This window comes from Coffea eugenioides, chromosome 6, assembly GCF_003713205.1.
Source record: "Coffea eugenioides isolate CCC68of chromosome 6, Ceug_1.0, whole genome shotgun sequence".
NCBI classification, from domain to species: domain Eukaryota; kingdom Viridiplantae; phylum Streptophyta; class Magnoliopsida; order Gentianales; family Rubiaceae; genus Coffea; species Coffea eugenioides.
The window spans coordinates 8,051,432-8,075,361 of NC_040040.1; the positions used below are offsets into that span (position 1 = coordinate 8,051,432).

General features: G+C 39.0%; 6 protein-coding genes and 1 non-coding gene across 7 annotated transcripts; 5 read left to right on the forward strand and 2 right to left on the reverse strand.

Annotated features, from left to right (window-relative positions):
* The first annotated feature begins 582 nt into the window (after positions 1–582).
* On the forward strand, positions 583–3,597 carry LOC113775038 (heme oxygenase 1, chloroplastic). Its single transcript, XM_027319758.1, has 4 exons — positions 583–1,480; positions 2,275–2,498; positions 3,019–3,126; positions 3,264–3,597. Exons 1-4 carry the CDS (start codon positions 1,051–1,053, stop codon positions 3,354–3,356), a joined length of 855 nt encoding a protein of 284 aa, XP_027175559.1. The 5' UTR covers positions 583–1,050; the 3' UTR covers positions 3,357–3,597.
* A 693-nt stretch (positions 3,598–4,290) lies between these two features.
* On the forward strand, positions 4,291–6,099 carry LOC113774779 (probable alpha-amylase 2). The gene has a single exon (XM_027319397.1). The coding sequence runs from the start codon at positions 4,609–4,611 to the stop codon at positions 5,848–5,850; it is 1,242 nt and encodes a 413-aa protein (XP_027175198.1). The 5' UTR covers positions 4,291–4,608; the 3' UTR covers positions 5,851–6,099.
* Positions 6,100–6,595: 496 nt separating this feature from the next.
* Positions 6,596–13,505, forward strand: LOC113774709 (embryo-specific protein ATS3A-like). Its single transcript, XM_027319311.1, has 3 exons — positions 6,596–7,009; positions 7,130–7,246; positions 13,073–13,505. The coding sequence occupies exons 1-3, from the start codon at positions 6,863–6,865 to the stop codon at positions 13,325–13,327; spliced, it is 519 nt and encodes a 172-aa protein (XP_027175112.1). The 5' UTR covers positions 6,596–6,862; the 3' UTR covers positions 13,328–13,505.
* Positions 13,506–13,634: 129 nt separating this feature from the next.
* Positions 13,635–16,761, reverse strand: LOC113774710 (chaperone protein DnaJ). Its single transcript, XM_027319312.1, has 5 exons — positions 16,569–16,761; positions 16,266–16,366; positions 15,594–15,657; positions 15,041–15,137; positions 13,635–14,058 (listed from the first exon to the last, which is right to left on the reverse strand). Exons 1-5 carry the CDS (start codon positions 16,624–16,626, stop codon positions 13,980–13,982), a joined length of 399 nt encoding a protein of 132 aa, XP_027175113.1. The 5' UTR covers positions 16,627–16,761; the 3' UTR covers positions 13,635–13,979.
* Positions 13,701–13,773, forward strand: TRNAR-CCU. Its single transcript has one exon. It is a non-coding gene; the product is annotated as a tRNA-Arg (tRNA).
* Positions 16,762–17,177: 416 nt separating the features above from the next.
* Positions 17,178–19,550, forward strand: LOC113775688. Its single transcript, XM_027320667.1, has 8 exons — positions 17,178–17,295; positions 17,403–17,545; positions 17,681–17,750; positions 18,027–18,109; positions 18,317–18,355; positions 18,768–18,838; positions 18,916–19,030; positions 19,148–19,550. Exons 1-8 carry the CDS (start codon positions 17,250–17,252, stop codon positions 19,220–19,222), a joined length of 642 nt encoding a protein of 213 aa, XP_027176468.1. The 5' UTR covers positions 17,178–17,249; the 3' UTR covers positions 19,223–19,550.
* Positions 19,551–19,987: 437 nt separating this feature from the next.
* On the reverse strand, positions 19,988–23,261 carry LOC113774960. Its single transcript, XM_027319631.1, has 2 exons — positions 22,586–23,261; positions 19,988–20,736 (listed from the first exon to the last, which is right to left on the reverse strand). Exons 1-2 carry the CDS (start codon positions 23,180–23,182, stop codon positions 20,374–20,376), a joined length of 960 nt encoding a protein of 319 aa, XP_027175432.1. The 5' UTR covers positions 23,183–23,261; the 3' UTR covers positions 19,988–20,373.
* Positions 23,262–23,930: the final 669 nt, after the last annotated feature.

The window sequence follows — 23,930 nt, forward strand, 5'->3', positions numbered from 1 at the left end:
ATTAGGATATTTTAGGGAAATCATAAATTAGTTATATTTTTTAATTAAAAAATGAATTATTATTTGAAACGGATGAAAAAACAACAAATTTATTAAAGTGGGGGCGGAGGGAATACTTTCTCAAAAAATTAGACACTGTGGTCTCTTTCAACAAGTAACTATTGGGCCCCACTAACGATACCCTATTAGGTTCATTAACCGAACATTTCTCTCGAAATTTGTGGAGTATTTTACCTTTTACTGCTTGTTTTCTTTTAGGTAAATGAACCTATACCTGAGAACCTCTGCAAGTGAAAGGGTTCACGGAAATACAGTGGCTGAATGCAGTAGGAAAGCAAAAAGAAAATTACGCAACAAATATGTGGGAAGTCGATGGCCACAAGGTCAAGGTTCATGATCATCCCAACCATTCCCCAATTGCCAAAACCAAAAAGGCCAAAAAGCTTTTTAATTTTGTCCGCTAATTATATATATTATATTTTTGGCAAACACATTTTAATCCTTGATGGGGTCCCACGTCACTAATTACACCCCAAGAGCCACACGTTCCTGCAAATCGAGACGCCATCGTCGTCCCTCTCCAGATTGTTGGCGAATTCCAATGCCTCTGCCGTCACGAAACATTTTCCTCATAAGTAAACAAATCTTCTCTCAAACCTATCCTTGACGTAAATAAAAGCTCTCGGCGCAGCGTAACCGCAAACTTGCTTGCACTCCATAGACAAATAGAGTATTGTCTGCAGAGCCAGGCAGGGAGGCCCATTCCCTTCATTCCCCCAAAAAATAATTCTTTACTAACTTCCCATTCTCAAGCCAATAATTACCAATTCTATACTTATTTTATTTCTGTCAACTGTTTAAAGCTTAGTCTTCAAGATTACTTCAGCACCTATTACAATCCAAAATTATACTTATCGAATTATCCAAAACAATAGCATAAAGGAATTTTGTGACCTTTTCTTCTTAGCAACCAACACTCCACCCTTACTGTGTTCTAGCCCAGCAAGCAAGGCAGGACTATCTTATAAAATACTCTTTCTCTTTCTTGTGATGGCTTCCATAACAACACCTATTTCTCAATCCCAGTTTCTTCTCAAGAAACCAGAAAGTGGAGTGCTTAAAGCATCTCAATCCCAAATTTTCGCTAAACCCATCCCGGAACTTTCTCAAAGATCAAAACTTTTTGCTAGAAATTCAAGGATGGTGTTGCTGGCGGCGGCTTCTGCTGGCACTGCTTCAGCCGCTGAGAAGCATAAGAAGAGGTACCCTGGTGAGGCTAAGGGGTTTGTGGAGGAGATGAGGTTTGTGGCTATGAAATTGCATACGAAAGACCAGGCCAAGGAGGGTGAGAAGGAGCCCCGGGGGCAGCCTGTGGCTAAATGGGAGCCCACTATCGAGGGGTATTTGAAGTTTTTGGTGGATAGTAAATTGGTTTATGATACCCTGGAGAAGATTGTGGAGAAATCTTCTTTTCCTGAATGTGAGTAATCTTTACAACTCTCTTCTTCTATCTATTTGTTTCATTGAATTGATCAGGAATGCCCCCTGTCTTTTGACTGAGTATAAGTTGTGCTCGTAGTATCATTTCCTATTGTGTTTGAGTGGCCGTCGATTGAGATGTTCCGTTGGGCAGAATTGTGATTCTTGATTTAGAAGCATGCAATTTGGGGGTCTACTTATTCTGCATATTTTGTGGGTGCCATTGCGGAAGATCGTTATCTTTGTCAGATGAAAATCTTTTGCCAGGCTTTTCCTGCGTAATGCTACCCCTGCATTTGTTGGGATGTAAATCTAGTTTCTTCTTTCGTTTACGTCCTGGTGAGTTAATTGAGTCATAGCTTTTAAGGCTGAAGGATGACATCGGATAAAAATGTTAGCATACGATAGCTCTGCTTTTGTTACTCGACGACTACAATTCAGATATATCCATTACATGCTGCACAGAAGTTCAGTTTTGTCCATTGGAATTAAAAGTAGCTACAATGTGTGTTCGGGACATGTAATTTTGGGGCTTCATGAAGAGTAGGGAACATGATGACTCACCAATTCACAATTTTAAGTGACAGGAAAAACCAGAGGGTGCAATTATGGTTCACAAAGATGGTTGGTGCGAAATTTAGTCAGAAATTGTTACGATCTAAGCTATAAAATGAGATTATGTTAAGTTGCTTTGTCTTCTCAAGAACTTTATGCCTTATTTGGAGATTGACTTTTGATGAATGTGCAACACCATCATGGTTAAACTGTTAAATAGTTTTCTTGTTTGCTATCCAGATGCAGAGTTCAGGAACACAGGATTGGAAAGGTCAGAGCGTCTTGCAAAGGATTTGGAATGGTTCAAGGAGCAAGGTCATGCCATCCCAGAACCATCTACACCTGGAGTTGAGTATGCTCGGTATCTTGAAGAGTTATCAGAAAAGGATCCTCAAGCATTTATTTGTCACTTCTACAACATATACTTCGCCCATACAGCTGGTGGGCGGATGATTGGAAAGAAGGTGAGCAATTAGTTGGCTTACTTCTAAACTTTCTTCGCTATCTGGGACCTGTAACTTAATTGTAAGAAATGTTAGCTCACCCTATTATTCTAAGACTGACTGATGAGATTTTTTGACCATCATACTTGAGAATAAATCCGGAAGAAATTAGGAGTGGCTATTCTAATGTGTCTGGTATAACTTGGTGCTTTTTCCTTTTTTCCCCAACCCCTACTTTCATGCTTGGTTGATACATTTGATTCTTCCCTGAGCAAGGGGAGTGAGGGTGACTAATCTTTGTGGAACAGTGATTGAAATGCTGTACCTTCTGTAGGTACAGGCTCATGATTGTTTACTGAGGATGCAAGTCATATAAAATTGCAATTAAAAATTTCTGTAATACTTTTTTAATGTCATCTCTCCCCCCTGCAAAGGAGGGCAACGTTGAAACGAGATACTGATGTGGTTGGTTGCAATGGCTACAAAGGTTAGATAAATGTGCATGAGTCTGGTAATGAAGTCGATTCTTTTCTCTCTTCAGGTAGCTGAGAAGATACTCAACAAGAAGGAGTTGGAATTCTACAAATGGGATGGCGATCTCTCACAATTGTTACAGAATGTGAGGGACAAGCTAAATAGAGTTGCTGAGGTAACTTCACCTGAGGCCTACTTCCTCCTATTGTTGTGTTTTGGTTATGCAAGTATTGTCTCTAAGCTTGTGATCGGTGGTGGGTTATACGATACATCTGCTATCTGATACGCATTTTGTTTTTCGATTTTATTCAGAGCTGGACTAGAGAGGAGAAGAACCATTGCTTGGAAGAGACCGAGAAATCATTCAAGTTTTCAGGGGATATCCTCCGCTTGATATTGTCATGATAAAGTTTGTATAATAGAGAGGGCGCAAGCTCTACTAATTTGTTAATATCATTCTCAACTCGCACTCATTGTGATGTTATTATGCTTCACTAACTCTTCTATCAAATCTCCCCTTCTCTGTGAATGTGATGTGAAGAAAGGGGTGTTAAAGTTAAACACATGCATACTTCACACTTCTTTTTGCATTGGTAGCAGACTACTGTCATCGCTGCAGGGCTTTTTCCTCTTTGCTTTGATGAAATCTTTTGGAAATTGGGTTTGTCCCGTTCTTGGGCTATGATGCTGCGGTTTTCTGGTGTTTTTTTGGGTCTGTGTGAGAGAGGAATCGGGTTCGTTGTGGGCCTTATGCATGGAGGGTTTTGAGCATTCAGCTGTGATATTATTATTCGCAATCCAACTACGAAGGATAAGTGCAAGACTAATTCCGGTGGATTGCTGTGGTCTGCCCTTCTATATCGTTGCCTAATTCGAAGAGTTTCGCGGTATGGGACACGGATGGTCCTGCCTTTGCATTTCTTGCCTGTGTGTGTGTGTGTGTTTTTTTTTTTTTTTTTATGAATGAAATCTATATGGGATGCGCATGAGTTGTTTGTGTATATGTTTGAATCATTCTGCTGGTCATAGGGAGATGAAAACGCTGCAAGGGGCATGTGTTAGACCATGCATTTCTAAATCACTTGTTGAATTTCATTAATTTCCAACCATGTTAAGCACTTTCCGAAGATTTTAAATCTGTCCATTAGAAATTCTTTGTTAGGTTCAAGTCCACCGATTCAAACAGATACGAGAATCAGAATTCAAAAATCGATTCCCTTTTGCCCGTACCATGGAATCAGAACTTCCTACTTTGCTGAACAGCCATGAGATTTAGAATAACTAAAATTGAAATTGGCACCCGTGGTCATTAAATTTTATTGGTCCTCTCATTGCTTGGCGGCGACCACATTCTTTCTTTCTTGCAGCCCCCATTCCACCAACGATTAACAAAGGAAATCTGTAGCTACTTTTTTCAGTGCTTCCTTTTTGTGGCTGCAAATTTTGTATTCCGCTTCCAAAAGAATCAAATCCCATTCTCCTGCGTTTACTTTCCAGGTGCACTTTGGACGAAGTACAACACATATATATATATATGTGCAGAGGCAAGAGTGCCGATTTATAAAGTCAGCTGCAATTGGCTTCTTCAGAACCCCTAAGCTCTTGAGCATTTTCTCAACCAACTTCAGATATCTGTTAATCTTCCCATCTTTAAGATATGGGTTACCTCAACAGTGGATCGGATGAGAATGTGCAGCAGACGGATCCTGCGGCAGTGCTACGCAACGGGAGAGAAATTTTATTGCAGGCCTTCAACTGGGAGTCTCATAAACATGACTGGTGGAGAAACATAGAGAAGAAAGTTCCTGATATTGCAAAATCTGGCTTCACATCAGCTTGGTTGCCTCCACCAACTCATTCATTCGCACCTCAGGGGTATACTCCACAGAACCTTTATTCTTTGAATTCTGCATATGGTTCTGATTATGTCTTAAAAGCTTTACTTAGTAAGATGAAACAGTACAAAGTGAGGGCAATGGCTGACATAGTGATAAATCACCGAGTTGGGACTACCCAGGGGCATGGTGGAACGTATAACCGTTTTGATGGGATTCCATTAGCATGGGATGAACGTGCAGTTACATCATGTACTGGGGGCCGGGGTAATAGGAGCACAGGGGATAACTTTCCTGGTTTTCCAAATGTTGATCATACTCAACACTTTGTTCGGAAAGATATGACTGACTGGCTACGGTGGCTTCGCTATGATGTTGGTTTCCAGGACTTTCGCTTCGATTTTGTTAGAGGCTATTCACCAAAATATGTGAGGGAATACATTGAAGGTGCGAAGCCAATATTTTCTGTTGGCGAATACTGGGATAGTTGCAACTACAATGGCTGTAACTTGGACTACAACCAAGACAATCACAGGCAAAGAATTGTCAATTGGATTGATGGTACAGGGCAACTGTCTACTGCTTTTGACTTTACAACGAAGGGAATTCTCCAGGGAGCCGTGAAAGGAGAACTCTGGCGCCTCCGTGACTCTCAAGGGAAACCACCAGGTGTTATGGGATGGTGGCCATCAAGGGCTGTCACTTTCATTGATAACCATGACACAGGGTCAACTCAGGCTCACTGGCCTTTCCCTGCTAGTCATATTATGGAGGGTTACGCCTATATACTCACACATCCAGGGATTCCATCAGTATTTTATGACCATTTTTATGATTGGGGAAATTCCATTCATGACCAAATTGTGAAGCTGATGGAGATTCGACGGTTTCAAGGCATACATAGCCGATCCTCGATAGAAATCCTTACGGCACAGCCAAACTTGTACGCTGCAATGATTGGTGAGAAAATATGCATGAAGATTGGAGATGGGTCATGGTGCCCAGCTGGGAGGGACTGGACGCTTGCAGCTAGCGGCACCAGATATGCTGTCTGGCAAAAGTAGATCCTTTTCTTTGTTAGTGGACTGGGCCGGAACTAAGGGCAGCTTCGAGCTAACCTTCTTTGAATAAGGCTTTTAGTCCGTAATAAATTAATTCCAAGCAGCTATTAGCGGGTGAAATAAGATACTGCTGCATACTTGGTTATACATTGTAATATTGTATCAGATGTTGTCTTATCTTGCGTCTTCTTTTTGTCATTTTACCTGATGACGAAATAAATAAAAATGGTGCTTGCAATTGCATATTACTTTGCTTCCTCTGAAAAAAGCGTGAAAGAGGCAAAACATGTAACGGGAGAAGTCCCGTGTTAGTGGCACGATAATGGAAGACAAAGTTTGGACCATTAACTTCTCACTTTTGACTCTATTTGAATTATTATTTTTAGAAGTTTTTATAGAAAAATGTATTGTAGTAATTTGATATGTATGAGATGAAAAAATAATAACGATTTGATATATACGAAATAAAAAAGTAATTGAAAAATATCTTCACAAAAAACATAAACGTTTTCTTGCGAAAAATCACAGTCCAAACATTTTGGTGGCGGCCAATAGCCGACCTATGGTCACCTTTGTTTCTTTTCGGGGAATGAAGAATTTGTTCTTCTTTACACAAGGTCCAGTGGCTGTGCGCGCCATTGCCAGTTTTCTCAAGAATCTTTGAAGTCATTACCGGTTGTTTTTGTATTTTCTTTAGCTAATTCCAAATGTCGTAATTTCTGCCCTGTGGATTTGGCGTCCAGTGCCATGTGTAGGGGCGCCATATTTACTTGTGAAAATGGTTTAAATCAAAGAATTTACCAAACCTGCTACTAGTAAAATAATTTAAGAATGACAGTGCCACGATCCACTCTGCTACTAGTAGGGAGATTTGAGAGTTGAATTATTAGCATTATTATTATTATTATAAGGCAGCTGCGTAGCTGCACCCTCATCACTCTGGTCTGCTCCAGTCCGCAGGTAGAAGATAGTAGTAAAACCAGTACGTAATTGACAAAGCAATAATCCCCCGGAAATGGCCAAACCGCTCCCAGATTTGCTTCTCCTCTTTGCCTCATTCCTAGCTGTTGTGATCACCATTTCTGAGGCAAGATCCCTTCCTCCTCCGACGTCAACACTCCTCCCTCATCTGCTCAAATCCTTCAAGATCAAACCCAACCAGGTAATCTAAAAATCTTTAAATTCCCCCGACCCCCTCGCCAAGTAATGAAAATTTCTTGTAATTCCGATCAAACCCATTTTCTCATAACAAAATTTTATTAATTGTTGACTTGGTTGGTAGAGCGCTGCAAGTGCAAGGAGCTGTTCCTACACCGTGACCATCAAGACCAGCTGTTCTTCTTCATCTTACACCAGAGACAGAGTCAGTCTTGCATTCGGTGATGCCTATGGCAATGAGGTCCGGCGATCAGTCCAGTCAGTGACAACCAAAACCCCCCCAACAAAAAAAAAAATCCTAACTTGTTAAAAAGGACGTATCTTTTTGGTAGATGCTGCAATTTTAGCTAGTCTGCATTAAAAAATCTACATCTAAAACAAATCCCACTTTCTGGATACTTATTCATTTTTAGTTGTTCGAAACAAGATCCATTTTATTATTTTTTGGGTTAAAAACATAAAAGCCCCCTGTGGTATAGCTATTACACATAAAAATCCCTCGTAGTTTCAAATCATGCCTATCGGTACCCCATGGTTTGAAAGAAAGTGCATTTTCGACGGAAATCGTTAATGAAAACGCGATTATGAACCACGCGCTGAAAAAGAGCGTGGTTGCTTCGGAAAATGATTTTTTAACTCAAAGTTTGAGCTGATATTCCTCTTGTGCCCTTGACAACTTAATAAAACTTGATTTCCAATCATTTTCGTCGGACTTTGGAGAAACCCAGCTTCTTTGACCGAAGGTTTCTTCAAGCTCTCGTGCCTCAGGAGGAAAATCTGTAGGCTTGTGCCTCCTTAAGTGCAAGTTTCAAAAGGTAAAACCTTTAACCATTTGGAATATCACTAAATTCTTATAATGAGCTCTATATTTTTGTTTGTGTAAATAGTGAAAGGAATAATTAAGAAACCGTACGATGATGTCTTCCTCAAGCTCTCGACCAGGCAGTGGGGGAAACGGAGCTAGAGATCTTCGATACCAGTACAAGATGTGTAATTGTCGAAGGAAGGCGAAACTAAAGATTGTTGAGTCAGAAAAGCCATCAAAGGGAATGTTATATTTTGTGTGTGAAAAAGATGAATGTAGGTTCTTTTCTTGGTGTATTCCCATTTACAGAGATGAACCAGATCGGGAAAATCAGTTTGTGAGCCAACCTGTTGCAGAACATTCCAATGTGGATGGCGTGCTCTCAAAACTGGAAAATTTGGATAATGAGTTCAAGAACTTAAAATTGCTAGTTAGAGGTTGTGTTATGGTATCTGTTTTTTCTATTTTACTGTTGTTGATATCTACCAAATAAGACTCTGGAATTTGGTAGCCAGTTGTATGGAGTTGCTAAAGCTGATCATTTGGCTGTTTCAGCTAGAACCTTGTAATGCTATGCTTTCTTGATGAAGTATAATTCGACTGTTTCAACTGCTTTCAAAATGTTGTAACTTAAAACTTTGAATAGAATACTCATAAGCAGCAAATGTTTTAGAAAAATGAACAGAAAAAATAAAAGAGGCACGAAGTGCCATTATTCGTGCCTTTACAGACAAAAGATTTCTAGACGTTCAATAACCTGTAAAATAACTAGTGATCAAAGAGGCACGAAGTGCCATTACAGACAAAAGGTTTAGCACTTGGTGGAAAATTTCTGTAAAATAACCTGGCTGCACAGAGAACTTCATTCAAAAGGTACAACCAAATAGTGGCAACTACTGCCAAGTCAAGTGTACAAAAAATTAGACAAAAGAATTCCAGACGTTCTGCAGGCAACCAATCATTCTGCAGGCATCATTACAACCAGATGTAATATTCCAAAATGAAAGTCTAAATACAGATAGGCAAATATTAGGCAAGTAATTAAGGCTGGACAGCTTTTGCTCTCTTTGGCCTTAACTTCTGCAGGACATCAGTAACAGTACGAGCCAGAGCTCTTTTTGTTGGTGCAGTGGTGTCATCAGCCCTGCTACACCCTTGGTTTGTACCAGCTACAGACTGAAATTAAAACAAAAAGACAATTTAGAAATGTCCCACTGAACTGATAAGTCTTTCAACCAGTGAATGTTATGGAAGGAGTGTACACCTTCCGAGCCTTAGTGCTTGTCTTTGTAGTAGTCCCGGTTGCAGCAGCCTCTTCAGTAAATGACTGTGGTTCAGTAGATGACTCAACAATTGGCTGTGATTGCATGGAAGCTGTAGCACTTGCTTCAGGTGCCTACAAAGAGCATTTAACATTAGTAATAATAAATACAAATGCTGTAACAATGCCATTTAAGTGTACAATGAAAGATTACCTTGTAAAATTTGGAGTTAGGGTGAATGGGATTCTTGCACGTCCGTGAGTTATGATTTGGTTGAAAACACCTCTTGCAATGCACAGATAGACCCTTTCTAGTAGATATTTGCCCCTTCTTAGGCTCATCTTGTGCTCTTTGACGCATCTTCTTTGGTCTGCCAGGCATTCTCCTAACTTCAGGGGGGTTTAAGCCCTCTTGTTCACATGTTATTCAGTAGGTATCACTTGGAACATGTGTGATAGTGTGTGCATATATCTTCAGATATTCTACTCTAGTGTAGCAAGCATGAACATAATCGTTTATAGGTAATCTACACACTCCTATTGCAGCACATGCATGGGCACAAGGATAACCTGTTAGTTGAAAATAACCACAGGTACAAGTCCATTCATGCAAATCAACCACCACACATTTTCTCGGACCACAATCTATCTCATATTTCTGATGTCCGTCCCATGTCGCAACAAATGTCCGGCTCAACCTTTGATTCTTATCAATCTTTTCTGCTATATTTGGACAGATTTGTCCATGAAACTTTTGCATTCCAGATCTTTTTGTTTGAATTCTATGCATCAGCTTCCTCCTTATCCATTCAAGCATCCCAATGATTGGTAACTCTCTTGCTTCTAATATATAATTGTTGAATGACTCATTTAGGTTGTTCACTAGAATGTCACACTTACTACTTCCTCTAAAATGTGATCTACTCCACAGAGTTGGTGGAATCCGGTTCAGCCATTCAGCAGCTTCTTTGTTTGCCTTTTCCAAGTCATTCATTGCCACCTTCCATTCCTTTTCATTGCCAACACTTGCAGCAGCCCAGAACATGTCTTTCATTTCCTTTCCTTTGAACTTTTGGTTGAAATTTTGGTACATATGTCTCAAGCAGAATCTATGTTCCGAATCTGGAAAAAGTTCATTCACAGCATGTACTAGCCCTTTCTGTCTATCTGAGATAAATGTCCAAGGAATGTTATCCTTTCCCATGCCCAAATCAGCCATTAACAACTCCAAAAACCATTTTCAGGAGTCATACCTCTCTACCTCAACCACTGCAACTGCTATTGGCACCATGTTGTCGTTGCCATCTCTCCCAAGAGCAGACAGTAATTGGCCACCAAATGCTGTTTTAAGAAAACAGCCATCTAGACCAATTATTGGTCTACAACCATCAAGAAAACCCTGCTTGCATGCATGCAAGCAATAATATAATCTTTCAAATGTCCCATTTGAACCTTCAGTTGGTCTGTCCATCTGAATCTTGATAGTACTTCCAGGATTTGTGTCTCGGACTGTCGCTGCATAACTCCAAAGTTTCTGATACTGCTCCATGTCCGTACCAAGCATCAGATCCTTTGCCTTACGCTTAGCTCTGCCGACCTTAGCAATTGAAACATTGATCATTAAGTCTCTCTTGATGTCATTCTTCAGCCCCATCAAATCACCTCTTGGATTATCCCTGATCTTATCTTGATACTTGATGCTCAAATATGCAGCTGTTGCATGCTTGTTTTTATACTCTCGAGCACACACATGCTCACCCTTCAATGACTTTATTTGAAAGGTTGATTCAAATTGAATTGGTGTTGCACGAATCCTCCATGTACAGCCTTTCGCACACTTGGCAATAATTTTCTTGGAGTAGTTTTTCACCCAAGTAACTTCATATCCTTCTCTGACTAGCCATTCACGCAACACAAATCTGAACACTCTGAAATTAGTAAACTTCTGCCCCACTTTCAGCTCAAAGTTTGGCTTCTTAAACTCAACTTCAGGATTAAAGTCAAGGCAATCATCATCTTCTCTACCATCACATCTTTTTGCATCCAGCAACTCCTCATCCGAAATCACTGGTTCCTGCCAATTCTCTTCAACGACATCATCATTCACTTCTTGTTGTATGCCTGCTCTCAAATCTGGATCTCCAACTGTTGAAGGGTCTTTTTCAGTTCTAACAGCTTCATCTTCTGATGGAATTTGTGATGGTATTTGAGTTGAAATAGTTGGTGGAATTTTCTGAATCACATCAGGCCCTTTTGATTGCTTGGTTTTACTTGTCTTTTTCTTCCTTGCATCCGCACTTTTAGCAGCACTTTTTTCATCTTTATTCTCAGCAAATGAGAATACGTGCAGAGGGAGTCTTGCTGAAACAGTGGCCCCATCAGCTTTGTCCTTGTCTCCATCAGCTTTTTGGTTGTTGCCTCCACTAGTTATATTGGTCTGGTTGTTGTCTCCTGCGGCATCTTTCTTGGGTGCAAATATGTCCTCATCTTCTATTGTTTCCAACCCCTCTTTTAACCATTCTGGCTCTTCATTATCATCAGTACTTGTATCTGTCCCTGTAGTAACTATAGCTACCCCACCATCCTTTGTATCACTGCCTTTCTTTTTTATTGTTGTGTTGCTGGATGTTTCCTTTGTAGATGTACCATCATTGACCCCACCATCTTCAGGCTCTTTTTCAAATGGCTCATCCCCACTACAAGCATAAATTAGTCTTTCTGGTGTCCCCTCATATGCCAAATTCATCAATTTAATATCATCATTGTTTCTAATTGGATGTAGGCCACCATCCAAATCAACAAAGGGGGCACAAAACCAAAACGTTACTCTCGTTGCTCCTTCATCTACTTTCTTAAACATTCTGCACAAACTCACTATGTCTACCTTATCTTCAACTCTTTCTTTGAAAATGGCCATGTGAGTTCCCGTGTAGTGGAGCCTTGGTTTTTCTTTGAATTTTCCACCAAAGTACATCTTTATGTCTACTTTATCCTTGATGTTCTCCTCTGCTATTGCATGACAAACAATAAAGTACTCATTTTTCAGTAATTTATCTTTCACAATTATACAAAAAGCTAACATAATACAACAGATCCAGAACAAATAATTCATTATACATGAGATGGGGGACCACATTTGACTACAACATGTTTTCATTAACTCCTGAAAACTGATAACGATACAAATTTGGACAGATTCAGTCTTCTGCCAACTACTCTAATTCGATAGTACAACAGATTTAAAGACGAACAACTTAGTTGACTGAGATTCAAAGACAATCACATATTCAGATTCAGCAACTAAGAATGTCCGCTAACAACTCCAGATTATAAGGCTTTTCTTTTTCGTAGTCAACCAAAGACAATATCCTAACAAATTTGCCAATTGATAATCAAAATAGCAAATGTAGGGCATACTTCGAAAACCTTCAATTCATTAACAACATTAATATATATATCAAAAACCTTATTTTTGTTAAATAATGACCTTAAAATGTAGTATGAAACCAGTAAATCACAATAAAAATCCCAAACTACCCCAAACCCCAAATCGAAATAGATGAGGGACGGCATACAAACCCATTTTTCTTCGATTTTTTCAGCAAATCTTCACTTCCTTGTAGTTCCTGTCGCTGTCGGAGTTTGATTGCTATAACAATCGGGAATTTGGCTGATAATTGTCTCTCTCTCTCTCTAGGGCTTTTTCTTTGTTTCTCTCTTCGATCGTTCTATCTCAGCAAACTGACTAATTCCTTCAGCAATTTTTCGCTTATATCGTTAGGGCATTTATGTCTTTTCACTGACCTCCGTTTTCATTAACGATTTCCGTCGAAAATGCACTTTCTTTCAAACCATGGGGTACCGATAGGCATGATTTGAAACTACGAGGGGTTTTTATGTGTAATAGCTATACTACAGGGGGCTTTTATGTTTTTAACCCTTATTTTTTTTCTTGAATTTGATGAAAAATTGATGATGTTATTGCTTTTTTGTTCGGGTAGGTGTATGCAGCGAGATTGGACGATCCCTCATCGAGGTGCTCCACGGACACATTTAGGATACGCGGACCCTGCACCTACGACGTCTGTTATCTCTACTTGCTGAGGGTAGGATCGGACGGTTGGGAGCCGGAGAGCGTGAAGGTGTTCGTTCCTGATGGGAGGGCAATTACCTTCAATTACAACACATTTCTGCCTGATGGAGTTCGGTTTGGTTTCAACCATTGTAATGGGGGATCTGCTGCCCTGCTTATGTAACAATTTCAAACTTTCCCACCTGTCTTGCCCTGTACAACATCGTTTTTACGGTTGGATTTGGCAGAATGAAATACTACGTACTTCTTTTGTGAGATTTTGTATTGTATTATTATTTTTCTCAGTGTTATAGTAGTAGTATTATGGTATGGAATATGGATGGATGGATGGATTTTTGGTATACTTTCCGCCCCATATTTGGGATGCCCAGGGCAATTGCTTTCTTCGTATCGTTATAGTTTTAGTGACTTCCGCTTTCGTGGGCATTTCATTGGTTTGCCTTTGCGTGACAAATAAGGTGATCGGCATCTTTAAACCACAAAAAAAGAGGTGTTATCAGCATCTATCTGATTCCGTCATTGAACGGGCACCCAACGCGCCTGTAGCTCAGTGGATAGAGCGTCTGTTTCCTAAGCAGAAAGTCGTAGGTTCGACCCCTACCTGGCGCGTTTAACAGATGTTTACCTCTTGAAGTCTTATTATAAGACATTCAGACTTTTTAACCCGCTGCTATCAGTGTATATGAACAATCAAATGAAAAAAAAAAAAAACAGCATATTGTTTTAGTCAAAACCAAATATTTTGGTTGGAGGCTTTTCTTTCTTCTCCACCAACAGGAGGCATCTAACACTTTAAGACCAATGACTGGAAAACACTAATCGTCAATAGTGCTCATGATTCCGCCAATAAAGCCAGCACCATTACAGTTGCCGCACAAAATCTGCTTTTTACCTCTGCAAAAGTAGTCACGGAAGAGCACAACCCAGTTAATACTCGATTTGGGCAAGTGAACAATGCTGCGAAGATAATATGGGACAACACAAAAATGCATTTCTATCCTAAATCATTCTTCACATAAGAAGGACATAAAATCCTGAAAATACAACTTCCCTTGTCAGCGCCAGCCAGGTATACCACTCTCCCAATCCATTACTTGCAAATCAACAATTTTGCAGAAAAAGATAAGGATAGACAAAAAGGGGGATAGGTGTTCCTCTTCCTCAGCCTGATACCAAACGCTTTTTGAGGTTTACAGGTTTCATATCAAGTTACAAGGCATGGGCACCATATGTTGACACAGTTGCTCAAGACCACAGACAGCCTGATGGAGCATGCAGTGGGAAAAATGAAGGCGGTGAAGCGGAAACAGTAATGGCAATAGGTTCTCACAAGTATTAATTAAACCATGGGATGGAATGGAGGAAGGATGTATAGGGCCACCAAATATATGCATGGTGCAGGTACCAGTTTAAGGGAGGATATCTGATCACAACTCTGAGAGAATTACAGGTGGTAAGCCAGAGGAAAATAGCAGTACACATTTTTATGGAGGTGGGATGGAGGATATGTGGCTCCTCAATCTCATCCAATCCTAAATCTATTACTTATATTTTCCATTGTTATCTTATACTCTTTTCTTTGTCTTTCCTAATTTATTTACATCATGTTTATCTATGTCTGAAAAATATGGACGATCTTTTACGACTGTTGCGAGTTCACTTTCTGCTATTGTTCTCTTTTTGCAGTCGGAGAGCAGGTGTAGTCGCAGTCAAATCTCTAGGGCTATCAATAGTATAGAGCTAGCCTGAAGGGGTAGATGTAACAAATGACTGCTTTTATTTCACTGATAACTAGGGGAACATCCAAAGCTCGGGGTTTTCATGTTTTTGGGTTGAATAAGATAAGATTGAGGAATATGATACTTGAACGACATACCTGCAAAGCCAACATAATCCACCAGCCTTGAATTGTCCATTGAAGTGATCAACAGAGTTGACTCCTGAACCTTTGCATTGCTTACATGAAACAGCACCTAGAGAAACAGCAAACGCAGTGCTCCATAAGATGTAGACCAGGAAAACTTATTAAAGTACTGCTGCTTGCTTAAGCAAGGAAATGGAGGTTAAAATCATACTAAGATTGGCCTACGACCAACAATTTGCAGGATTTTGTGGCTTTTACTTCAATTTCAGTATATCATAAGTGACTCAAGTTCATCAAAGACCTTGTCGATATACATCTATTAGCATCACGTCGGTGAACGAGTCCAAATGGCACATTTAACAACTAAATACAGGAACAGCTAGTCCAATTGTAAACGGTTCTTGCAATTATAGTTGTCAATAAATGCTCATAAATATTTTCTTTTTGCATAACACTATAAGAAGAATTAAGAAATTGATGCAATTCAACGCCTTCAGGTGGTGGCAACTTGAAAGAAATAAATAGTTACTTCAAATAGCCACAAAGTCTTAATCAGTTTCATTACCATTTCCATCACATTCAGCACAGACGATGCTATTTGGTTTGGTCCTTTGGTCACTGCCTGCTGCCTATTAAATCAAAATGAAAATGCATTATGGTGAAATGACTTATAGGGCACTCTCAATTGGTAACTAAGAAAGATCTGTAAATAATACTTAAAACAAGAGAACAACCAGCAAAACTACATTGTTATATAGTGTTGAATGCATAAATCCATTGATTCAATAGGTTGTTGAATCCAAATAATGCACTAAACAATCATTTCAGTGCATGCAAAATCATGTTGCAGAATAGGTCAAAGGGGCTAAAATAGCAGAGAGCTTCGCTTCCTAGCACAAGGTCCATCCTCATTATGTTCTCCTCTGAGCATGCAGTTAACAAGACTAATGCTCATTTAAAAACTCAAGGAGGATGCTTGTGCTAATTTACTCTGCTCATAAAGCGGCTTCAAAAATCAGACTTTTGTGCCTAGAGTTTCTTCACAAAATCAAAGTATAGCAGCAAACGAACTCTGTTTCCATCTCAAATGCAGGAAGAAGAAATTAGCCAATAATTGGTATTATGCAAGTTTATTGGAGCAATTACCGAAGGAGATAATGTAGTGTTGGTTCTTGAGTTCAGAAGTTAAAGACTATTGAAACTTGAGACAACCAAAATGTGCGAAATGAACACTTACCTTGACCTCTAAATTTTGCAAATTAGCAGCATTTTTAGAGCTATGAGTCACATCATTCATCCACTGGACCTTTCTACCATTGCACCGGCCAAGTGTAATGCCTAAAAAGAATTATCAACAATTCAAAATCCCATCAAACAAAAAATTAACTTACAATAACTCGAAAGATATCAACTTTCCGTTTAATAGAGTCATCTTGCAAGCTTACACCCAGGAATACTCATCAATTGAGGAGGAGGAGGAGGAAGTTTTGACAGTTTACAAAGAAGAGGTCTTACCATAGAGAGAGGGAGAGAGGAATACCTGGCTTATTAGTGGGTTTGAAAGATATGAGAGGGGTGAAACACAACGAATTTGACATTAAAACAGAAAGAAAAGAATCTTCGCTCTTCAGCAAGCAAAACGAGTGACGAAGAATGAGCAAATGTGCTGGCAGTCAAAAGAAAGCAAGAAACTCTAGGAAGAGAAGAATGTGGCTGTGAGGATGAAGTGAGGCCAAGCGTTGGTGGCAACGAACGTGAGCAGCAGAAGCTGCCAACTGGATAAGGTTTTACGTTTTTTTCACTTCCAATGCCATTTTTACTCAATTACAAAAAAACCCTTGTCGGGGGAATTCCATTTATTTATTTATTTTTTCAAAGTTTGCATCTTAAAAGTCCTAAGCCACTGAACCTCCAGCTTCTTTGTTTTACAAATTTAATCAACTTTCAACTGCATGTACTCATTATATTCCAACATGACAAAAAACTTGAGAAATTTTTGTGTACTTCGATTTTATTAAAAAAAAGAAAAAGAAAGAGGGCAGAGAAAATGAAGAAAAATCTTTTGCCTAAGTTAACCGAGGACAGAAGAGTCAATGGGAATTCTTCATCAATGACAACTCCGCGAAAGCACCGCCTCTCACTCCTTAATTCAAAAAAAAAAATTTTTTTTCTAGTTAATCTCTTTGCGACGCCAAGAAAGCAGAGCGAAGCAGCAGCAAACATGGAAAGCACTCTGTTATCTCTGTCTCGCTTCATCCCCTCGCCAAGTAAGCATTTTTGTTAACCCATCATCTGCTACACATCAGTTCTTGAAAGCCATTTTTCTTTTGGGCGCAGAAATGAATTACTGTATTTTCAATTCTATTATGTGCAGATAAAGAAGGGGGCAGACTTGTATTAACCACAATCCAGAGCTCATTTTACGGCAAAATGATGAGTGGACGCAGTTGTTTTTGGGGAAGGAATTATAATAGTGTCAGTGGTGGCAACAGAAGCAGTCTCGTGATCTCTGCTGTGGTTCATATTTTCTACTGCTTCATTCTTTCTCCCTTTCTAATTCCAAAGTTCTAATAACGTTACACGAGTTAAATTAGTATTCGAATCGATTGATGAGTATTCAAGTGTTGAGTACATGGGATTTTGTTCTGACAGCTGGGAAAGAAAATCAAGAAAGAGACTGTAGTTCCTGAGCCCGATTACCGAATTCCTATTGTTCTTCTTGGTAGGTCACAGGCGCTAAAACAAATTTACAAGTGATTAACATTATGGCACGATGTTGTTTAGGTCTCTTTGAGGTTGCAAGATTGTGTTCATCCTCTTATATCCTCTGATGTTAATGGTTCATAGTAGTTTAGCACGTTATTCATTACACACCTCACCTCAGGTATCAAATCGCTGTTGATGGTTACATTATCAGCTTGTCTTCTATTCCCTTCACAATTCAATACAGATCATGCCTTTCATATTTGCTGTGGTAACATTTGGTATGATAAAACAGGTTTTGCTGGAGGTTTAATCTATGCAGATAACCTGTTAGGAGCAGCTCCTGTAGGACTACTTGGGTTGCTCCTATTAGTCCAGGTATATATGGTGACCATATACAGTAGTTACCTCTGCATAAACCCCACAATCACGAGTAATCAACATGACTTTTTTTAGATTAGGCTTGACTGACATAGTCATTGTCTCTACTGCTTGGCACCAAAATCTACACGAGTAATAGCGTTGGTTGTCTTGCTCTGTGGCCAAAATGGTCAACTAACAACACCCTTCATTTCCTTCTTTCAGACGACTAGAGTGAGGTTTGTCTTTGATGAAGAGGCCCTGGTTTGTTTACTCACTCAACCCTTTTCGCATGCAAGCAGCTATTTTATGTTTATGGTTCAAGGAAAGAGAACTTAGTTACTTACAAATTAATGATATGGCATTGCATTGTCCTATCTCATTTGTTTGAGTTTCTGATCATCTTGCTGTACTTCCTTTTCAACTTGTACTTATTTGTCTTGTTCGTCTAATGAGTAATGGCACACGATGCCTCTCTAGCTTTCCTTCTGAATTCTGATTCAGTTGCTTTCAGCTTGTTAAGAATACTGAGTGTTGGAGCAAGCTAGTGCTCTGCATATGACAAGTTTGTACTTTATTTTAGATGGGGTTGAATTCTAGATCTCTACATTAGTCCTAGGAAAATATACTTCATTTTTCTTCTTCAATTTACAACTCTCTCATATCTTGTCTTTAGGAGGTGAAAGTAGGAGAGCAGCTTGAGGAGTCTGGTGAAAATTTTTTTGTGGGCGGAAAAAATCGGTGGAAGTGAGTAGGGCTGCTCCGCTTTTGTTCATTTAAAACCGTTAGAAGTTAGAACTCATCTCACCTATTGGTTGTAACAGATACTCAACATTTGTGAACTGGGAGCTTTGGTGGCCAAATTTTCCAATCCTTGTCTATTTTAAGGAGACGCAAACAAAACCTGAGGGACAAATCCACTTTTTCCCGGTTATATTTGTGAGTATTCAAGAGTCACTGGGACTTGAAATGGAGCATTTATGGATTCAAGTCACGAGCTTGAGAGCAATATAATCAGAGCATTAATTCCTTTTGTTCTTTTGTTTGTGTGGGCAGAATGGGAAGCAACTCTATGATGTTATGGTGGAAAGGTGTGGCCCTTCACAAACTAGTTCTCCCAAAGAATCCTAAGCCCGGAGTTTTCAAGGAAACTATGAGCCTACCCTGTGTCCTCTGTGATCACCTAATATTACAAGGCCCTGTAATACTACTAGCTCTTTAGGAATCTTCCTGTAAAATTGTGAAAGGTGGAAATAATTCAATAGCAACATGTAATTTCACTTTATGTCACAATAGATTTCTTTTTGCCTTCAAGACATTTGCTGGTATTTATTGGATACCTAGGCTTCAAATTGAGTCTACCTTTTAGGCTTATTTTCTGCTTTGGAACCATGTTATTCATAAAAAGCTTATCGAGATTGTTGAACTTGATAGCTAGTAAGACCGTACATTCAAACCATATGCTAGTATACTGATATGCTTTGTACTATCCACTTAGGACCACGGCTACCTTCTTTAATACTTGTAAATGGTCTCTCTGTGAATTGCAAAACTAGAATGTCTCGTCTTGGCGCAGAATAAAAAAGAGCTCCGAGTAGCTTTGCTACCACATCTCAAACCTTGAAGTTCGAAAGAAACGACAATATATTTCAATTCTGTTCAGAACAACGTACTTGTAAACACACAGAAAACTTCAAAGAGCATAAATGAGTATGCAAAATCTCAAAGGTCTGAAAGGCGATATTGACCCATTGAAAAAAAAAACAAAAAACATCAAGGAGACATTCTCCTACCACCAAACAGGACAAACCCCCCCCCCCCCCCCACCCAAAAAAAAAAAAAAAAGGGAAAAAAACCCAAAACCAAGAAAGAAAAAAACACATAACCCAAAAAGCAGAAACAAAAGCAGCCAGCCACTGTATTCACTGGAAACTGCGATGCTGCAGCATGCATTGGAAAAAGAATAGAATAATAACCAGCCTCTACAAGATCACAAATCGGGTTGGATGTTAAAATGAGTATCCAACTGAAACCAAGCATATGAATTGGTTTATCACTTCCACTAATCATCAATCAACCAACTCAAGTTTCGGCCGATGATATAGTAGTTCTCATGACATTGCTGATAATAAGCTCGGAGCAATCGTCAATTCCTTTGCCTCTGCAATAGAGTTTACTGAAACCAAACCACATGGCAGATAAGCATGACTTGAAACTGATAAACGTCACCATCGTTCTTACTGAGCTGTCATGGTGAATTTCCTGTGGTTAGGACCACCTTGTCATTCTGTTTTTGTGCAATGTGCATCTGTACCATGCTGAGTGCAGTCATGATAGCCCAGACTGTGAAGAAACTCCCGAATCTCTTTGGCACTACTATTGCTTGCTTTCAACAAGCGCTCGTCTTCCTCATATATTATGTACGGGGCTTCCCCCTTATTTCTTGATAGCAGCTTTGAGGCACCCTTCAGTACGTGGTACTCCCAACCCTGAACATCTATTTTAAGCAGGAGCACGGGCTCAGACTCTTCAATCACTTCATCCAGTGGAATTGACTTGATTTGAAGTGCAATCTCTTCGTTGGACTTAAATGCCATTTTGGCACCAGTGGCCGAGACTGCACTGTTGTCTAGCCGGCCGACTAACTAGCAGCAGGAAAGCAAAAGCAAATATTAAGTATTGAGCATGGATGAAGACATTCCAAAACAAGTCCAGCAAAATACAGGATAACTTCTATAAAAGAAAAATAACAGATTAATGTTTGGTTGGATCTCTGGATCTGCCACCACCTTGGATTCAAGAAGATGCTTTTGTACACAGTAGACCAATCATAAACTAATAAAATATTTCACCACAGCTGTCCCTACCTAAGAATTTGAAGAAAGAAGCCCATCAAAAGAAATATGCTCTGCATACCATCAGTTAAAATTACAATACCTTAAAACAATTGTGCATAATTTTGAACAGAATTACTGATCAACAGACTGTAATATTGATCACAGAGCAATGCGGGATGATGATTGGCCAACTATTATAAGAATTGTTGTGTAGCTGGTCTCTACTCTCTACTAGTCTTCAAGGAAGACATTTCAGGGCTCTATATGGAAAAGGCATCTTGCAGATTTTGACACAATAACTAAGCATGTCTGAATCGACAAGCTTGATTAGGTTTCTTGTTGATGAAACTGAAAAGCTTTATGAGCTATAGTATTTGACCCAAAAAAAAGGAAAAAAAAAAAAACTATGTAAGACTTGTCATTGGTGGTGGATCCAACAGCTTAGCAAAAGATGTATAACTTGAATTTCTCCATGCACTGTTTCTAAACTTTGGTAGACAAGACATTAGCTCAAAGGGATCTAAACAAACTATACATACTGCAACCGCTCAAGGAGAAATGAACAAATTATACATATTATAAATACCAATTATTGCTTAAAATATGAGCTTTTGACAATAGATAGGGCTTTAAAAGTATGAGGCATAACCACAGACAGGTGGATCAAACCATCCACTGTAACAGCTTATGTTTGTGCAAATAATTAGGAGTCCAGAAGTTGACTTCAGACTACTAGTGCATTTTCCAAGTTAATGTGACTTTGACACTTAAATGTTATGAAAATATATGGACTGACCTATTTAAGTGCAGAAACAGTTATTTTTACCAGTCATCCAAAATTCTTCTGAGGCTTTCATGACTTTGTTCAGAAGTATTACCGAGATAATGTACAGAAAAAAATTATATAATGTGTTAAAGTGGAAATCAGTCCATTAATGACAAGACGAATATCACTGCTCTTACCTTAAAATAATGATGCTCGGTTGTCATATGTACAATGTTAGAACTGCTGGCTTCTGATGGGAAGTTTAAAATATTATGAAGCGGTTGGTTAATCTTACAGCCAAAAATCTGAATCTAGATCAGATTACTCATTGGTTCCTTTTACTAGATTAGTAGAAGAATGAAGATCACAAAGCTCAGATGCAAGGCTCACATGTCAAGCAATCAATGTGCCTCGTAAAAGCGAAGACAACTAATTGCATAAACCACAAGAGCATGCCTACAAACTTGTCACCAAATATGTAGGCTCACAGTAAGATATAATTAACTCACAATAATCTGAAGAGGAAAAGGAGCCATGTGCCTTTCAGGTTAGGGAGACAAAAATCAACACTCTTGCTTATCAGATGCAAAGGTAAGAAATGGCGTCTGGTAGAATGAAGCATTAGTAAGATGGCATTTTCAGATCCAAATTCGAACACGTCACAGATACTAACAAAATTACCAATAACTAATAACCATACAATGATCTGGATAAACCAAAATCATTAAACACACAAGACATTCAGATTAGTTGTAGAACTTTGACTGAAACAAAGAATACAAGCAAGCAAAGTAGCATTAAATGAGTCACCATATTATAAAGCAAATAACTGAATTCCATAACATGCATAAGGATATAGTGATACTAAACCATCATAGTATATAATACTACCTTATGAAATGTGATATTCCCTGATCTATCCGAAGTTGCAGCTTCAAAAACCTCAACTAAGCCCCCAACTCTGTTGAAGTAAATCCCTTCACAAATCCTCTGCAAATTCTCAAAAACGGGCTCAAAGGCCAAAACTTTAATCCCCATTACAGCAGCTGCAAAGGTAGCCATTCCCACGTTAGCACCAACATCTACGAAAATACCATGTTTATCGCCTTTCAATTTTTCCAATAGTTCTTGCACAGTGACTGAAATATCAGCCTTCCTAAAGGGTTTTCCTTTAAGGGTCCTAACAATATTCTTGTGGGGCTTTTCTGGTAAATTCCCAAAGTCTGAGAGTGAATAAAGAAAAGGGTACTTAAGGCCTTCAACGATGTTGGCAATGACAGGGTGGGCTTGGGGTGAACTGTAGCAATCAAAAGGCTTGATTTTTCGGTCAAATTGAGCAAGGGTTTTGATGGTTTTAGGAGTAGGAGTTTGGATTTGGGAGGCTAGGTAGAGGAAGGTGACGAGGAGGAGAGACGTTAAGAGGAAGAGGAGGATGGTTTTTGGGGTGAGAATTTTTGTGGGTTGATTTCTTTTCCAGGCATTTGCCATGGAAATTTAATTTGAGAGGGAAAGTGAGAGAGGACACAGGATTTTCCCGGAAAATTTCGGGAAAAATATGAAAGATGAGATCTTTCTTGGAGTGAGGAAGGGGGATGGGCCACTTGGGTACTGCTTATGCTGCCCTTTAGATTTGGAGAAAGAGGAATTGGGTTTCGGGTCTGAATCCGGATCTGATCCATTCCCAACTCAAAATCTGGACTGATACATAATTCCTATTTAGTTGAATTCCATGTTAATACTAGTGGGAAATGGCACATTTTATGTGTTTTTTCAAAACTTTTTTAACATGAAGGGGTGAAATTTAAGAAGTCAAGAGAGTGAAAAGGGGAATTGAAACCTCTAATTTTTACAAAAACGAAAAATTCTTAAAAAATCAAAAGATGTTGAATTATTTGAGATTTTTATTAGGTCTATGAATGTAAGTTTTTCTTTCTTTTGATCTTTTGGGAAGATTGCAGAGTATTGCACATTGTTGAAAATCTTAGACTTGTAAAGGTGAGTATATATTATTCTTTTAGAGGAAGATATTATTGTTTTGCCTTATGTTTTGAAGGTAAAAGAAGGAATACAACAAAAAAACTGCATAAGTATATACAGATATAAAAATAGAATCTACTTTTTTTTTCAGAAATTAATAGGTACACATACCTTACTAGATTAAAGGGATGTTTTGACACAATCTTTGAATTTTTTTCGCTATAGGTCGAATTTGAAACCCCACCTATAACATAAGATC

Excerpts from the sequence above, each read along its gene's own strand:
- LOC113774710 (XM_027319312.1), bottom strand. The coding sequence starts at position 16,626 with ATGTCAAATTCGTTGTGTTTCACCCCTCTCATATCTTTCAAACCCACT. Across the intron at positions 16,367-16,568 it reads CAAACCCACTAATAAGCCAG|GCATTACACTTGGCCGGTGC; the intron begins GTATTCCTCTCT and ends AATTCTTTTTAG. Across the intron at positions 15,658-16,265 it reads TGCAAAATTTAGAGGTCAAG|GCAGCAGGCAGTGACCAAAG; the intron begins GTAAGTGTTCAT and ends TTGATTTAATAG.
- LOC113774960 (XM_027319631.1), bottom strand. The coding sequence starts at position 23,182 with ATGGCAAATGCCTGGAAAAGAAATCAACCCACAAAAATTCTCACCCCA. Across the intron at positions 20,737-22,585 it reads GGAATATCACATTTCATAAG|TTAGTCGGCCGGCTAGACAA; the intron begins GTAGTATTATAT and ends TCCTGCTGCTAG.
- LOC113775688 (XM_027320667.1), top strand. The coding sequence starts at position 17,250 with ATGGAAAGCACTCTGTTATCTCTGTCTCGCTTCATCCCCTCGCCAA. Across the intron at positions 17,546-17,680 it reads GTCTCGTGATCTCTGCTGTG|CTGGGAAAGAAAATCAAGAA; the intron begins GTTCATATTTTC and ends TTGTTCTGACAG. Across the intron at positions 18,110-18,316 it reads GGTTGCTCCTATTAGTCCAG|ACGACTAGAGTGAGGTTTGT; the intron begins GTATATATGGTG and ends TCCTTCTTTCAG.
- LOC113774709 (XM_027319311.1), top strand. The coding sequence starts at position 6,863 with ATGGCCAAACCGCTCCCAGATTTGCTTCTCCTCTTTGCCTCATTCCTA. Across the intron at positions 7,010-7,129 it reads TCAAGATCAAACCCAACCAG|AGCGCTGCAAGTGCAAGGAG; the intron begins GTAATCTAAAAA and ends CTTGGTTGGTAG. Across the intron at positions 7,247-13,072 it reads GTGATGCCTATGGCAATGAG|GTGTATGCAGCGAGATTGGA; the intron begins GTCCGGCGATCA and ends TTGTTCGGGTAG.
- LOC113774779 (XM_027319397.1), top strand. The coding sequence starts at position 4,609 with ATGGGTTACCTCAACAGTGGATCGGATGAGAATGTGCAGCAGACGGAT.
- LOC113775038 (XM_027319758.1), top strand. The coding sequence starts at position 1,051 with ATGGCTTCCATAACAACACCTATTTCTCAATCCCAGTTTCTTCTCAAG. Across the intron at positions 2,499-3,018 it reads GGCGGATGATTGGAAAGAAG|GTAGCTGAGAAGATACTCAA; the intron begins GTGAGCAATTAG and ends TTCTCTCTTCAG. Across the intron at positions 3,127-3,263 it reads AGCTAAATAGAGTTGCTGAG|AGCTGGACTAGAGAGGAGAA; the intron begins GTAACTTCACCT and ends GATTTTATTCAG.